A 17,979-nucleotide genomic window follows, 5' to 3' on the forward strand; every position below is an offset into this window, starting at 1 on the left:
GTTAACAGATATCTTAACAACAAGACTTATTTAACTATTAACTAAATTATTTTAGTACCAAACACAATCTAATAAAAATTGTAGAAAAAGTTGACATATCTCAACACTTATATATGTGTATTTGACAAATGCAAGAAGGGTAGAAAAGCGCGAGTGTCCTCCTAAGATTTTAAAAATTCTTTTATATACCTTAAAAGATTGTTAATATTTCACGTGCATTCTTATAGAAATTAGGTTTTGCCCTCCCAAAATTTTAAAAGTTCTTTATATTCCCTTAACAAACTAAAAAGTTTATGCCAATGTAAATAGTAGACTTAGTACCTGAAATTTTTTTTTTTTTACAAAAGTATAAGAGTGCCCCTTAAGCATATATCTGTATAAATTTTGTTACGAAATTCCATGCTTTGGTTCCTCCCATGTATGTGTGTATATATTAGACGTAGATATATTGAACGATAAACATAACAAGTAAGATCTTGTTTTCACATGTTAATTCAAAGTTTGGCTTTTGCATCTTCAATATTCTTTTGTAGGATGAGATCTAGTCATCGTTGGGCTAACGAATTTCGCAGAAGCAATCTTTAACATAATTGTCTTGAATTTTGTTTTTTCAGGCTTTGATTCTTGACTTGTCCCCATAATATTGCTCGTGTAAGTTTATAACTTTATTTCCATTAGAATAGCAAAAGTTATGGGAAAAAGAATAAAAGTTATGGTTACCATTGTAAGGAATAGTGTAATAACTACTAATAAAAAATGGGATTTTCATTCCCAGGTGCATTAGCAAGGTATCATACCTATCCTCTATAAATTTGCCTTGATGTTGATTGCAGTTTCTCAACTTTCTCACCTATGAATTCTTTATCCCTCATTTTACCTATTCATGACTTCATTTATATCTCTCAGCAATTGTTTGTTGGAATTATCACACTGGTTTTTCAATCAATCCAACAAAAAGAGGTATGTGTTTATCTTTTTCAATTTCTCTTTCGGCTCAGCACTTAAATATGTTTTTTTCTTTTGTTTTTGCGTGGGCATGTAAGCACAAATCATAACCATATTTTTGCATAATTTGTCATAATATCCATGCATTTTTTAAGTAGAAGTATAAGAACAAGAAAAAACAGCTATGGCCCTCTTCTAGCACCAGGATTAAATGGTAAGTTTTCCAATTAAATATTAACTTTAGCTATAAAACTAATAAGTTTTGTTATGATGGTGGTAAGACATAAACATTATAACTAAAAAGTACTAATTTTTTTTCTAACTAATGATTATTTACTTAACTGCAGTCACCACTTATTTAACAAAATTAAACGGATATTATTCTACTTCAACCAATTGATGCCGGTGATAATAAAACATAAGGATACCCACATTGATCCATCATACATTAATAACCAACAGGTACATGTGTCGTTAAAACACGTATGCCATGAGAAGTTCATTCGGATAAGAATATGATCAGTATAATAATAATAATAATAATAATAATAACTCACAATTATTTGTATACCAATCCTCAATATAATACTGGCCAACAAATACATGCGTCGTTATGAATGTATTTAATTGATGAGTATGCAATGAGAAGATCATTGGGATAAGGATATGAGTACAGGAAAAGATATATAGAATTCATATGTAACTATTCACATGGCTTCAACTTTCAACTGCATGCCTTGGGGACTTTTTAATAATTTGATAGAGTTATTTGAGTCTTTTGTGGAACAATGGACTACTTGGTACATAGGCATTTTCGTAAATTCATTTTTTACCCATAGGTGTAGAAAAACATAGTGCTGATTAAGGTTTTAGCCATTAATGCATATTAAGCTCTTGAGATTCTTTCTTTTAAAATTGGTAAATAACTGAGAAGGCCTCTAAATTTCTAAATTCCTACAAACGATTTTGGCTTTGTGCAGTTTAGGAATTGTTTTAGTGTAGTTTAGGATTTAAGTTTTGTTTTAAAAAAAGAAAGTTGTGAACAAAGGCTTGGACAATTGAGGGGTGAGTAAAGAAAGGAAATTTGGAGAAATTGCGCTCGCAATTTCTGGAGTTAACATGGGGTTGGAGAAGCTCATTTGAAAAATAATGTGCTCCAGGAAGTTGAAGCAATCGTGTTCCAGAAAGTTGGATGTACCAAATCTTAAGAAAGTTAAAGTGGTAGAGAATGAGGCCATTCTCGTGGATTTAAAGGTACATATACCCTAATTTTTTTAATTCCAGCTTTTAATTTTGCGTCTAACTTCGCAATATTTTAGTTTCCCTAAGAGTTGAGAATTTACATTTTCTTTAATTATTTCTGAGTATGTACTTCACAGGATGGAGAGACTATCTTTTTGAGGCATTCAATTCTATTATTGGTACAGAGATAAGAGACAAAAAGAGTTGTCTGGATATTAAGGTACATACATGTCATAGGCTTGCAAACTCTGTTGTTTTGTTTCTTTTAGTTCGATCTCGTATATTTTTACTTTTTTTTTCCTTTTGTGAGGGAAGGGTGGGTGAGGAGGTATAAGAGGATGGTGATTTTGATTTTCAATGTGCATTATGCATACTTTTTATTTATATGAATGAATCAATGATATATTTACATGAGAATCGAATCTAGTTTGACTTGTTTAAATGATTAGGACCCTGAACAGTTTTAATCAGATATACACACTTAATTATATCCACTTTCAATCAACTTTAGTTTGATTTACATTTGTTCTATCCTATATTTTTCTATATATAAAACATAAGGTGGGGGTTTGATATTAAAATTTTGTGTCATCTTTTGATTTTTCAATTTTACCCTCACAAAAGTAAAGGTTTACTAAAGACAACTACTTAAGTTTAGTAATTTTTAATAACTTCCACTTCCAGTAACTTCTGTTTTTTTTTTTGCCTAAAAAAGTATAACTTCTTTTTTTCCCCAAAAAAAAAGCCTAATAACTTCCCTTGGTTTTAACAAAAATAATTAAACTATTTTTTCTTCACATGCATAGGGTGTACTTTTCCTACGAGTACAAATATATATAAGCATCATTAATACTTGCCTTTTCAGTTTTCTTTCATATATATGTTCACACACTTTATGGAGGCTAACATACTCAGTAAAGCGGAATTTTTATCCCTAAGATTGTATATTCATAATATTTCATCAGTTGTTGGACATATGAAAACTTACATTTTTGTCAAACATTTGAAAATGTAATATAACTTTGCACCAAACTGTACCTCATGTATTTTCCAAAATAGTTCTAGAAAATTCCAAAATAATCTATGCTAAAAAAAATATTTGTTGGTGAGAAAAGTTTCTAAGTTACTTGTATCCTTTACGTTTGCTTTTCCAAAATCATTTCATTAAATTTACTTCAATGAGCTAACATTGTTTTTCTGCCTTTGTACTTGTACTCTTTCGTAACTATTATTACCTTAATTATGTATTTCTGAAGTTTTTTCATATTTTTCATGCAATTCATTAGATCCCTTTTCTCTACTTTTCAAATAACACAGTAATAGAAATTTGAACAGAATTTTGCAATAATGGCCATCCAAGAAATTGTCAATTCAATTCTGGGAACAATTGTAGAGAAGTGTGTCGATCCAATTTGGCATCAATTTCAGTACTTAATTTTCTACAAAAGCAACGTTCAAACTCTGAGCGATGACATCAACAAAAGGTAGATCGAGCAAAAGACAATGCTGAAGAAATTAAACCAACTGTTGTTGATTGGCTGAAACGAGTTGAGGATGTCAAGAAAGATGCACATACTATTTTTGAGGGTATGGAGACTGCTAAGGTGAATTGCTTTAATATTGTTAGGCTTCCAAATTTGAAGTCACGGTATATGCTAGGCCGACGTGCGGCGAAAAAAATGAGTGTTCTAGAAAATCTTTTAGCAGAGGGGAATTTTGATAAAGTTGGAAGCATTGCTCCATTAGGCAAAATGCGTTTTAGTGAATCAACCCCATCCTTAGAGAAAGGCCTAGTTTCTAGGATGTCAACAAAGAAGGAAGTGATGGAAGCTTTAAAACAGGAGAAAACAAGCCTAGTGGCGATTTGTGGTATGGCCGGTGTAGGCAAGACTACTTTGGTGAACCAAATAGCCGATCAGGTTAAGTTTGAGAAATTGTTTGATGACGTTGCCATGGCTACGGTGTCTCAAACTCCAGACATGAGGAGTGTCCAAAATCAACTTGCTGAGCAGTTAGGGCTGACAATATCTGAGCAAACGGATTGTTTAAGAGCTGAAAGAATGTATAAGAGACTAACCAATAGTGATAAAAGAACTCTTGTTATATTGGATGACATTTGGAAAGAAGTTGATTTTAAGAGTCTAGGAATTCCCGTCAAAGGTGAATGCAAGAGCTTAAAAGTAATATTGACATCTCGGCTCTTTGATATGTGTAGTATTATGGGAGCTGAAATTATTGTGGTCAATATGTTGCCTGAGGAAGAAGCTTGGCATCTTTTTAAAGAGAAGGCGGGAATTTCTGATGATTTCATTTTGAACGATGTTGCGAAACAGGTTGCAGGGGAATGCAAAGGTTTACCTCTTGCAATCGTTGTTGTTGCTAGGGCATTAAGGAGCAATCATACACTGGAATCCTGGAATCGTGCCCTTCGACAACTAAGAAAGGACAGAATGGGAAACCTAAAAGGAGTTCAAGATTTGGTGTTTTCAAGAATTGAATGGAGCTATAATCATTTGGAAACTGCTGAAGCTAAGCACCTACTTTTGCATTGTAGTTTGTTTCCAGAGGATTATAGTATTCCGATCGAATGCTTGGTTAGGTATGGAAAAGGGCTACAGCTGTTCCAAGATATGGAGACATTGAGAGATGCAAGAGACAAAGTAGACATGCTGGTTGATGAGTTAGAAAGCTCCTATTTGTTGCTAAATGATGGTGAAAAAGAAGACCATGTAAAATTACATGATGTCGTGCGAGAGGTTTGCTTGTCAATTGCATCAAAAGCAGAGCATGAGTTTTTAGTGAGCAATGCTGGAGTGGGAGAAAAGAATTCTTACACAGCAATTTCACTAATATCGCAAGATTCCAATCATAATGTACTTCCATTTTGCAAGGAATATCCAAGGCTTATGTTGTTGCGTTTGGTATTCCAATTCGATTGGGCATTCGAATTAGGGAAATTGGACCTGCCAAAAGATTCTTTCTTAGGAATGGAAGCTCTCAGGGTCATGGAGTTAAACTTCTTTCATATAGAATTTGCAGTATCATGGCCTGGCCAAATGTTAAGGAGCCTTCGGACACTGTGCCTGGATAATTGTTACTTGGGCGCTGGAATGTCGTCAATGCTTGGACAGATGATGCAATTGGAAACTTTGAGCCTCTTTGTATCCAAAATTCAGGATGATCGGTTTCCAACTGAAATTACTTGGCCGAGCAATTTAAAGTTGTTGGATTTGAGGGTTAAAAGTAGCCTCCACCCCTTGCCTGTTGGTATCTTGTCGAGCTTGAAGAAACTAGAAGAATTGTATTTGGGATTTCATTGTCAGTTGCAGCTAGGGAGAGATAAAGAAGAGGAAAGAGGATGCCTTAAAGAAATCTCATCAATCTCTAACCTCACACGTCTCCAAATTGATTTATGTGACCTTAACCTCCTACTTCTACTATTGCAGGAATTTGATACTCAGAAACTGTCAAGATTTCATATTGTAGTAGGTAAGTATGGAGGAAAATTGTCAGCTCTGAGCAGAAACTACCAATTTCAGAATAGCTTCAAACTTTATTTCTCTCATGATGAACCGTTGGATGATTTGTCTAGCACTGAAGCATTGAAACAAATGTTTGATCCTAAAGTTACTGGCATTATCGAGAGAACTGAGAATCTCACTTTGGATCTTTCTGGATCATCATGCTTGAGGAATATTGTGCCTCACTTGGGTGGAAATGGATTTATCTACTTGAAAAGGCTTGATCTGAACAAAGGACAATATGAATGTCTCATTGATTCTACCACCAATCCTATTGCTCGACATGCTTTTGAAAATTTGGTGTCCATGAAGTTAAGAGATCTGAAGTTGAACAAAATATGGTACGGATTTCTTCCACCTTGGTGCTTCAGTCAACTCCAAGAGGTGGAACTTAATTATGTAAGTGCTTTGGAGTTTTTGTGGAAGGGGCCAATCGAACCTCCATCATTTTGCAACCTCAGATCTATTGAGGTAAGAAACTGTGCTCAAATTACAACTCTCTTCTCACAATCAACATTGAAATGTTTGGTGAAACTCCAGAAGTTAGTAGCTTATGACTGTAAAAATTTGGAGAGCATTGTTTTGAGAGAGGAAAATTTGAAAGAGGAAGTACTTGAACTACCCCAACTCAAAGTCTTGAGACTTATGTGGACAAACTTGATGGGTTTCGGCTCCAAAGATAGTAAGGCCGGGGTTTTTTTTGACCAGGTATCGCCTCTCTCTTTCTATTTGTGTAATAATTATATCCTATACTTGATATAGTTGAATTCAGGTGAACAACTGAAAACACACTCGAGCACTTCCTTTTACAATATGTTAATCATATTTTCAAAATCAATGTTTCATCAATTATACTCTAGGCCTTCATCATTAATAATTAGTTTTTTTAAAGGTTCTTTGGCACATGAACACACGTGTCTATGCATAGCGAACGTCCTTGCAAGTGATTTTTCCTTTTTTTTTTCATAGACTGCTAGCAGCTGCACGGATCCAAACTCTACTGTAACTACATTTTGCATTTTGTAATCAACATTATGTCGTGGTCTACGCTAAGTTTTGCCAAATTTTCCAGGTTTCACTCCCTTGCTTGGAAATACTAGAGATAAATAGTCCTGGTGATGGCCCCGAACTACTAATAGGAGGTAAAATGGCTAGCAGATCTCTTGGCAACTTAAAATCTATGCATCTCTACCATGGTGACTTTATCCGATGCATTGCCAAAGCTGATACTGTTTCACTATTACAAAACTTGCAAACACTTGAGCGGTGGTGGGGTAATATGGAATTCCTTATTGACTTTGAGGATCTAAAAGTTCCTAATATGCCAAAAATGGGACTTGAAATTCTTCCCAAACTAGAGTCACTGGACTTATTTGCCTGTACAAGGTTAACCCATATTTGGAGGAATTTTCCTGAAGGGGTTCGAGTATTCCAAAACTTGAGAAGTCTATGTGTGTACAACTGCCCTTTAAACTGTTTGTTTTATCCTCCAAGTGTGGCTACGATGCTCATAAGTCTTGAGAAACTGAAAGTTCGTAGGTGCTCGAAAATGTGTGGAGTTATAGGTGAGGAAGATGAAGAGGTCAGCCAAGAAGATAATGCTCAGCAACATGATGCTGGAAAACATGGAGAAATTGCACTGGAAAGAATCAGCAAGGAATTTGTGTTTCCTAAATTAAACTCTTTGTGGTTGGAAGACCTTAAGAATCTTCGAAACTTTGGTGGTAGTCATCGGGAGGATTATGAGTTTAAATTTCCCCTGCTCACTAAATTGTTCATAATGAGTTGCCCAAAGTTGAAGAAATTGTGTTTCGGAAATTTGGATGCACCATTGCTTAAAAAAATCCAAACAAAGTCGAGAGATATAGAGAATTTTGAAGCTCCTGTGGATTTAAAGGTACCAATATTCTAGCTCTATTTTCAACCAACCCTTTTAATTTTGTCTCACTTCACTAGATTTAGTTTCCCTAAGGGTCGAGAATGTATATTTTGAATAATTATTTCTGAGCATATTTGTCTCACTTCACTAAACTTAGTTTCCTAAGTGTCGCAAATGTATATTTTGAATAATTATTTTTGAGCATATTTTACAGGATAGAGAGATTTGTCCTGATGATGGAGTTGTTTGAATGGACATTAAGGTATGTCTTTCTATATTCTCACAAATTTTATCTATTCCCTTTCTCCTAAATATTTATATCTTTTTCTTTTTCCTTTTTGGTTTGGGAGGAATGGAGGTTATTATTACAAGCCGGTGCATTTATGCTTTTGATCTATATGAGTGAATCAATGAATAATACTATATGACAATAGAAGCTGATTGATTAGAAGACATTATTACCCTAAGTTTTGAAATTAATATGGTTTCGTGTTTTTGAGTTAATATGGTTTGCTTTTTCCAAATATTTATGTAAAGCTTTGAACAGATTTTCAGGTCACATACATATTTAATGATACTTCTATAAACTTTGAGTTCACATTGCTGGTTTTCTTATTAGCTTCTTTGATCTTAATATTACTATTTTAGATAAAGCTAATGCTGTTAAATCCTGTTTTCCACTATGAAAAAAATGCAAACCTTTGTATTTCACCTTTCAAAGCTCCAATCTCTTCAAAGATATAAGTGAATATTCCATGTAGGAGTTGCTAAAAAAATCTTGAAACAGAGACAACAAAAAGTAAACTATAGCTACACAAGTCTGAGTGACAAATTGATACAGTAATTCCAATATATAACAATGTACATTTGTTTTGGACATTATGCATCATCGAGTTACAATATTCATGCTTTTTTTTTTTCCACACAATACTGTAGGAGTCATCAAGTTGATTGAGTAATATGGGTCCGGCTACTACGATCTTGACTGGTGGACAAGGCTGTTGGATATGGATGGAAATCTTAGTTGGGTTAATACAATAAGTGTGGAACTTATATAAGCATTATGTTTTGCCTACTTTTGTCCTTGATTTTCTAAAAATAAGTGTATTCTATGTATTGTATTATGGCTTTACACAATAAATGTATTGTCTGCATTGTATCATGACTTTCAAACTATAAATGTATTCTATGTGTTGTATCATGTCCTTTAGATATAAATAATGAAGCTATTCTAAGTGGATTTCAAAGTATAGATATCCTAATTCTTTTTTGTCCTTTGAATTTGTCTTTTAATTAGTTGCTATTACTTTATTATGTATAGTTCTCGTGAAAATATCATTCAATTATATATTTCTGCTTAGATTTCATTTTGACCCTTTGAATTTGTCTTTAAGTTACTATCACTCTACTATACATAGTTCTGGTGAAAATATCACAATTATCAGTCTCTCTGGCAAACCCAAGCTTAAGAATCTTGGGTGAGAGAGTGGAGTAGAGGTTTGAATTTCAGGGCTCCATAAGTATGCTTGCAATGCAGTTCAGTCAAATTTTAAGACTTTTATACTAACTTCCAATAGTTTGATTTCTGGAATTGTTTAAACCATTTAATCCGACACTGCATTTTCCTTCCAAGAAGAAGAAGAAACCCTACAAGCATTTGCAACGACCACTCAAAAACATTCTTCGGAGATGTCAATTACATTTAGAAAATTACATGTAGTTTAAAAGAAAATGTCAACCCACAATATACAACACTGAGCTCACCTGCAATGGAAGAATTTCATAGGAGTAACCCATAATTTGTGCAAAGAGCAGCAAGAATCGCGAATTCAACAGGAGATGCACCATTCCCTCCAGTTGGTCCACAACATGACAACACGATATAAACACGAATCTGCCACATCTCGGTATTCTTTCCATCTTCCACATGCACACACACACACCCCAAAAGAAAAGTTTAAGCAGCATTAGAAGCAATCATTAGGACAACCACAACAATAGAACATCTCTTCTTCTTCCAGCCACCTCCCATTGAAAATTTAAAAGCACCAGCAGATTAGTATGCATTCCAACTACTGCTTTTATCATCCACATCTTTCTCACTCTACACTAATCTTGGACCACACCTGAATCTTACCACTACATACAACTCTATAGATTGTCCTGATAGGCAGACAATAAAAATATTGGAAAAGCATGCAATTTATGGTTGCTAATTCAGACATAGAATTAGGAGAATAGCGAAGAGTATGGCAAACCAGTTTGAAGCAATCAGACATGCTAATTTCAGTACATTTCAACTACATAGGAGTTGCTTTTATGTTATTTTGTATATAATAGTAACATTACTAAGTCACTTGCAAGACAGACAGGAGGGTATTTGTACATTAGATAACTATGAGAAAAGACACAAAAAGGTAATGCTACTTTTCCCAAGTAGCTTAGCACAACCAATATATAATTCAAGAGGAAAATTTTGCACCTAAAAAATGACTCCTGGGCAGAAAGAAGATTGACACAAGCAACGGTATTAGAACTCAAACAACTACCAAGGCCAAGCAATTTCTCGAAATATTTGACAAGTACAAGGCCTTTTTCTTTTTCTCTGTTTTTTAAGAGTTTGAAGGAAGAAGAGAGAAGAAAGGAGGGGGAGGGTTGCAAAGGATATACAAAATTTTGATCTACTGTTATTCCCAAGACAACAATCATATAAAGTTCAGAGGGATCAGAGTGGAATGTAATATACCTTGAAGCAAGAGGGGAAAAGAAAGCTGGGGTTCTCTCATTTGAAGAAATAAAAAAAGTTCATCCTGGTGGGACCCATTTTCCAATTCTTCAGGAAATAAATTCTGGACGGGTATCCCCGTCAAGATAAGGATACCAAGACCGATCAATGCCGAACCTATCCTTATGAGTTTTCAATTTATCACCTCACCTGACATGGATAGCATCACAATCACCAAGAGGCACCTTAATCTGTACAAATAACAATAGGAAACCTCACCAATCATATTAAATGTCAATCACAGTTTTAAAACAAAGCAATGTTATAGCTTACTGCAATAGAACACTAGCCATTCGAAAGCATCAATGATGGCATATTAGAGCTTTTAACTCCCATAAAAAAGGTATTCAAAACAGATGCCCACATATGGATGACATTTGACCACAATTAGGCCAAAGCCATTTTGAGCAACAGATGAACCAAAAATGTGTATGAAACTTCTAAATACATATAAAACCCAAAGGTCACCAACAATATATTGACTTTGAACAGGCATATGCCCTGTCAATGAAGAACATCCAAAACGTTTTTGGTGCACGCTCTTGACTCTCCAACTGTGAATGCAGTACCAACCAATGATTAGCACCTCAGACAAAAATGGTTTGGGACATACTCAAATAGCTACCAGAAAAGAATAGCTCTAAAACAAAAAGAAACTCACTGTCATCTTTGAACACCAAGGTTCATTCTCAAATGTCCTGTCAAATGTTCAAGCCCTACACTGTGCACCAAAAATTATAATCAAGCAATCAACCAAATGAGCCCACTCAAAAAGCATGCAGCAGCAATGCAATGGTGAGCCTTCTTGTACAATCTTTCTATGTGGTGAATTATCCCCCTCATCTATAAACTTAAGCCATATAAAAGAAAGAAATTATTTATCGAAGACTCCCCCTGACATGTGATAAGTGAATATTTAACGTACATTTTGTACGAATTTGGCATGAATTTTTGGTATGTTTTGAGAAGATTAAAGCTATATTTGAACTCTTTTGGTGATAATTGCTTAAATATTGATTAAGGTTTCAAAAATTGATAAATGAGTGAATTAATGCGTTAATCTTGTGAAATTGTGAAGGTAATTGATGTATGAAATTCATGCACAAGTTCAAAGAAATGTAAGGGTCATCCAGAGGACAAAGTACACAAGAAATTGGGAGCAAAAATGTAGAAAAAGAGAAGAAGTGAAAAACTGGAAATTGGTCAACACGGATCCGAGCTCGGATCCGTGTGCACAAGATGGATCCGAACCCTCGTCTGTACTTCTGGCGGAGAGCATCCGAGGTCAGGACGATCCGACCTCGGATCCATTATGAAATCCCTCGGATCCTGAAGATCCGAGCTCGGATCCATTTTCACTCCTCGGATCCGAGGCTCGGATCTGTCTCTCTCCTCAGCAAGTGTCACAGCCGTTTTTCTTTACCTTTTTCACAACTTTCCAGCTATTTTGAGGGACAAAAATCGGTGGCACATGCTTCTGCAACAAAAGAGAAGACCAAATGAGTATGGAAAAAAGAACATATCATATCTTTGACTTCTTTTTACAAAATCTGAGTAGAGGAAATTATGAAGTGAGAGGAATGGAATTTCTCCCACCTTTTATGCAGAAAAACAGAGGAGAAGCCTGGATAACCATACGTAGCTAGTTTTCTTTCTTGTATCTAGTTTTCTCTCTAGATAGGAGTTCTTGGAGAAGTACTTGGAGAGTTTCACTTATAATCATATTGTGCAAGAACATAGCAGGAATTGGAGAGCTTCACCTTCAATTGGCTAAGCTTTCTTTTATCTTTCTTATACTTGTACTTTATGAGGTTTTGTATTCATAAACTTGTGAGTTTGATTGTTAAATCATTCATGAGTAGCTAAACTCCTTCATCTAGGGAGTAGATGAAACTTATGGCTAAATAATACTAATTGAATGTGATCTACACTTGTTATATCTTGTATTAACTTGTCTACTTGTGTAGCTGTGATTACTTGTTATTGATTGATCACCAATAGCATGTTTATAGTGTTATTATTCAATGAGAATTGGTAATAACAATTGAAACACATGAGTAGAGCTTGAGTTGTATGTTCATGAAAATAGAGATACACTTAAGTGGATTATTGAGCATTTCATGAAATAAAACGGAGTAGTAGAAGCATTTCACCATGAAAATAGGGAAATCTATATTGCTCTAGGCCATTTCATCATGAAAATGAGACTTGGTAAATTTGGAAATGAATCTCTGGTTAAGCAAGAATAATAGCAAGAAGTAAATCCATTCATTTGTGTAGTTTATGCCATAAGTGGAATCTACATCCCTAGAATCTTCCTTAAGTGAAATTTCTCTATTTGCATTAAGCATTTGTTAAACTAGATTTGTATATCAGATTTGTAGATTACAGCATTATACTTTTTCTGCTCAAATTATTTGTAAGTCTAAATAATAGAGAAAACAAGGGCTTAGTAATTGTTTAATTTGCTCCTCGTGGGATCGACCTGATACACATCTTGTACTACAATTGCGACCTGTATACTTGCAGTCCAACGGGTGTAAAATCGGAATTAAACTTGCATTAATATATAAAAATCCCGTCAAGTTTTTGGCGCCGCTGCCGGGGAGCGGCAATATTAGGGCATAATCATCTCTATTAATTTATATATTTTTCAGTGTTTTTTTTTTATTCAAGTTGTTGGATTAAAACTAAAAATGTTTCTCTTGTTTTTGTTTGTAGTGTATGCACCGATCAAATCGAGAAGTCGCATCTTTCGATCCAGAAATTGAGAGGACACTACGTAGACAAAGGAGGCACACACAACAGCAAGAGGAACAAGAGATTTGGCAACCAATAGAGGAAATTTTGATAGAACTACCATTTGAAGAAGAAATGGCCGAAAACGACGCAAATAGGCGAGTTCTACGAGATTTTGCTCTACCGGGAACACAAGGATCTCAAACAAGCATAGCAAGGCCTACGGTAAATGCTAACAATTTTGAGATTAAACCAGCGCTTATCCAAATGGTTCAACAATCTCAATTTGGAGGTAATGCAGTAGAAGATCCTAATACACACTTAGCTACATTCTTGGAAATTTGTGATACAATTAAAATGAATGGAGTTAGTGATGATGCTATAAGGCTAAGATTGTTCCCATTTTCATTGAGAGATAAGGCCAAACTTTGGCTACACTCTCATGCTCCTAATACTTTCACTGGATGGGATGAATTATCAAGAGCATTCTTAAATAAGTACTTTCCACCAGGTAAGACTGCTAAGCTTAGAATGGATATCACTAGTTTTAGCCAATTGGAAGGTGAATCATTATATGAGGCATGGGAAAGGTTTAGAGATTTGCTTCGGAAATGTCCATATCATGGACTGCCGGAGTGGTTAATCATACAAACCTTCTATAATGGTTTAGTTTTTTCTACTAAAACTATGATCGATGCAGCTGCAGGTGGAGCTTTAATGGGTAAATCACCCCAAGAAGCTCATGATTTGATAGAAGAAATGGCAGCAAATAATTACCAATGGGCCAATGAGAGAGGTAATACAAGACGTCACGCAGGTATGATAGAAATGGACACTCTCAATATGCTGAGTGCTCAAATGAATAATGTGATGAAGTTGCTAAATAGACAAGGTGGAGTTGGTCCAAGTTCATCTAATGCACATGCAGCATGTTGTTCTATATGTGGAGGTGAACATGATATTAATGAGTGTGTTGATTCTGAGCAGGTACAATTTGTCAATAATTACAACCGAAATGCTCCAAATAATCCCTACTCGAATACTTACAATCCGGGGTGGAGAAATCATCCAAACTTTGGATGGAAAGATCAAGGCAATCAACAAAGGCCAACCAATCCGCCGGGATTTCAACCAAGGCAACCACAGGCTGAAACTAAACCAAGTTGGGAGATCGCGGTGGAAAAACTTGCTAAGGTGACTTCGGATAGATTCGAGCGAGTTGAGGTGCGGTTGGACCAATTAGCTGGGATGTACAGAAACTTGGAGGTTCAAATTGGTCAAATTGCCAATGTGATCAACAATAGAAACCCTGGTGAATTACCAAGTAAAACCGAAGTGAATCCGAGAGAGCATGTCAATGCAATCATTCTTAGAAGCGGTAAAACGGTTGAGGGATTCGATTCTGAAAATTCAGGTGGTGAAAAAGACAAGAAGCAAGCAATTGAAGGGGAGCAAGAAAGTCAAAATGATCATGTTATCATTGATATTGATGCACTTCATCCCAAATTAAATTCTAATGTGATACCTTTTCCTCACAGGTTGAAGAAAGATGGACAGGATCGGGAGTTTGAAAAGTTCTTCAAAATGTTTAAACAATTGCACATTAACATTCCTTTCATTGATGCTATAACACAGATTCCCTCTTATGCACGTTTCTTGAAAGACATCATGTCAAAGAAGAGGAAAATTATAGATAATGAGATGATAGCATTAACGGAAGAGTGTAGTGCATTGATTAAGAATAAACTCCCTCCTAAATTGAAAGATCCGGGAAGTTTTTCTATTCCTTGCACTATTGGTCAATTGCATTTTTCTAATGCTTTATGTGATTTAGGTGCAAGTGTGTCACTTATGCCGTTATCGGTTGCCCGGAGATTGGGACTTCAAGAGCTAAAAGCTACCAATATTACATTGCAATTGGCGGATCGGTCAATCACACGTCCCATGGGTATTTTGGAAAATGTGCTCATAAAGGTAAGACAATCTATAATACCTGTGGATTTTGTTGTCTTAGATATTGAAGAAGATGTGAGAATGCCAATTATTCTAGGACGACCATTTTTAGCCACTGCACGAACTATAATTGATGTAGAAAAAGGTAAGCTTATATTACGGATTAATGGTGAGGAATTGGAATTCAATTTGGATAATAAAGAAGGGAATATAGAGCCTACTGCTCTTGTTTCTAATATGCCATATGATGAAAAGGTTAACCAAGAAAGGACCGAAGAAGTTAAATTTATAAATGTCCTTGGTACTAACTTTCATGGTGTAGGAACAAAGGAGGAGAAGATAAGGATGGAAGTTGGCTTAATAAATTCGCCATTCCATGAAGAAAATGGTGAAAAGTTGAGCCAATTCAGAAAAGACAAGCAAAATCCACTCCAAGGTGAAGTTGAGCCTCTCTATGACAAGTCTAATATTCCTCCTTGGCATTTGAGGAAATTGGACTATGAAGATCAATGCATGGTTCACCACATGGTGGATTGGCTCGGGAGTTTCGACCCATGGGGAGAAAATCTCTCTCTAATGCTCTAAAGTGATTCAACTTTTTCAGTCGAGCCAACAACTATAAACAAGTCGAGCCAACGACTATAAACAAAAGCGCTTGTTGGGAGGCAACCTAATAATAATAATGTATTTGTGTGTTTTTATGTGTTTCTTACATTTTGGTGTAAGTTAATTGACTAATTAGATGTATTTCACTTGTTTATAGGAGATACGGGAGTTTTATCATCCATCTTGGAGGTGCACTTGAAGATCATGTTGGCAGGGAGTTTTCTTACCAAATTGTGTTTTAAGTGTTTAAAATTTCTATGCCTATACATACATTGTGCATTTCAAGTGAGTTTTGGTGATATCATGGTTATAAAGGTTCATGGATTCTTTTGATGTGTATTTAATGCTCAGAAATGCCATTTTGATGTAAAAATGCAAAAATGATCAAAGAACCTCACCCCTCGATTTTCAATGTAAATGTGTTTGTTGTGTTTTGAGAGGATGGATATTGTGTTTAAGGTATATTGCATGTGCGTGGGAGGTTAGAATTGATAAAAAGTTTGTCCAATGTGTGTTTTGGAATTGGCCGGAAAAGGGAGAAAAAGTTTGAAAAATTGCAGTTTCTGCAATTAGTGCAGAGAAGTCAGGATCCGAGCTCGGATCCTAAAATCCCAGACAGATCCGACCGCGGATCCATAGATCCGAGCTCGGATCGTTTCCAACCCAGATAGATCCGAGGGCTCGTCTGTGTTTCTGTTGAGGCTGATCCGAGCCATGTCGGATCCGAGGCCTTCCAGAAAGGATCCGACCTCGGATCTCTTCGCGATAAGAAAGGAAACGAGGCCTCGGTTCCTCATTTTTTCCAGATTTCTCTTCTCTCTCTCTTCGAAACCCTATCCCCTTTCCTCCAATCTTCCATTTCATCCATAAAATTCCCAATTTTTCACAATAAAACCTTCCATAACCTCTTGTGAGCATTAACCCTCAACAATTTAGAATCAAAAACATCAAATTGAGGGGTTTTGATCTTCAAGACGCGAAATAGGGCCAAACTGAAATCTAGCAATTTGAGGTCGAATTTGGGCTTGTTTCTCTTCCATTTTTGCATCATTATCATCCTCCATCATCACTCCATCTATTTGAGGTAACAAATTTCGAATTTCTGTGACATTTTATATCTCTCATTTTTGTATATTTTTAGTTTTTCAATACATTTTGCTTAATTGTTGCAAATTCGTGATATAATTGTGCTACATTGTGCTCAAATCAGCTGTAATAATTATTTTCATGCTTATTTGTGTGAAAATTATGAATTTGGTGATAGTTTTGAGATTTCCTTCTCAATTTTTGGGCTTGAGCATTTTAGTGGTTTAAATTTGTGAATTTTGCTTTCAGTGAATATATGAACTTGTTCCGAGAAGTATAAATCAATGTTATAATTGAAAATGATATGCTATCATTAGAGCAATAGCCCATTGGGTAAAAGTGTGTGTTCCCGATCAAGTTAAGCACATTGAACCACTTTTACTTGAAATAATTAATATTAGGATAAATTGGGAGTCATGTGTAGTTAACTTAAGTGTTAACGAGTGTTATGAATTGGATTGATGATATTCTCAAGTGTTTGAGTGTTTATTTTTGCAAATAGATATAATTTAAATTTTTTGCACTTAATATGCATGAAATGATTTCTTTACTGCTAATATCCTTTCTAAGTGTGGGAATTGGATTTGAAAAGTGTTAGGAAGCTTATTTGTTTAAATTTGGGGACATTTTGGCAGGGAGTTTAGCCCTTTTTCAAAGGGAAACTCTGCCGAAATTTTCTTAAATTCCTATTTTAATATGAATGAGCGAGTTTCTATATTTTCTAATAAATACTCATCTTGTTTATAGGTGCTATGGCTCGTACAAGGAGGGCTCGTATTCGTACTCCTACACCATCGTCAAGTGAAGAACATACACCTTCTGTGCATGAGGAGTCGCCTGAGGAAGAATCTCCTTCGCCTGAGTCACCACCTCGATCTCGCCGGAAGACTGCATCCACTAGCCGTGATGAGCCACCACCAGATTACGATACCACACGATTCACATCGCTCGAAAACCAAGAGTGGTATGAAGCCGGCCTAGCCAAGGAGATCATCATTGAGAAACACTTGGCTCCAGAGGTGGATGCGCACTACCATATTTCGACAGCATTCAAGCGACTTGGATGGGAGAACATCCTTCAGTTGCCCAAGTACTACTACCCCAACTTGGTCCGGGAGTTCTACGCCAATGTGGAGAACAAGCAGAGCCACAGTGGCAACCTCATCGTCTCGTGGGTTCGAGGCAGGAAAGTGGTTCTCAATCGAGAGGCACTGCGACGTTTC

The 17,979-nt window shown here is 35.7% G+C and overlaps 1 protein-coding gene and 1 non-coding gene across 2 annotated transcripts; one reads left to right on the top strand and one right to left on the bottom strand.

Annotated features, from left to right (window-relative positions):
- Window positions 1-2,311: 2,311 nt before the first annotated feature.
- LOC113773922 lies at window positions 2,312-8,774 on the top strand. Its single transcript, XM_027318518.1, has 5 exons — window positions 2,312-2,407; window positions 5,634-6,416; window positions 6,781-7,605; window positions 7,802-7,849; window positions 8,524-8,774. The coding sequence occupies exons 1-4, from the start codon at window positions 2,312-2,314 to the stop codon at window positions 7,835-7,837; spliced, it is 1,740 nt and encodes a 579-aa protein (XP_027174319.1). The 3' UTR covers window positions 7,838-7,849; window positions 8,524-8,774.
- Window positions 8,775-13,633: 4,859 nt separating this feature from the next.
- Window positions 13,634-13,740, bottom strand: LOC113776617. Its single transcript, XR_003469105.1, has one exon. It is a non-coding gene; the product is annotated as a small nucleolar RNA R71 (small nucleolar RNA).
- Between the last annotated feature and the right edge of the window lie 4,239 nt (window positions 13,741-17,979).

Source organism: Coffea eugenioides, chromosome 6 (assembly GCF_003713205.1).
Source record: "Coffea eugenioides isolate CCC68of chromosome 6, Ceug_1.0, whole genome shotgun sequence".
NCBI lineage: Eukaryota > Viridiplantae > Streptophyta > Magnoliopsida > Gentianales > Rubiaceae > Coffea > Coffea eugenioides.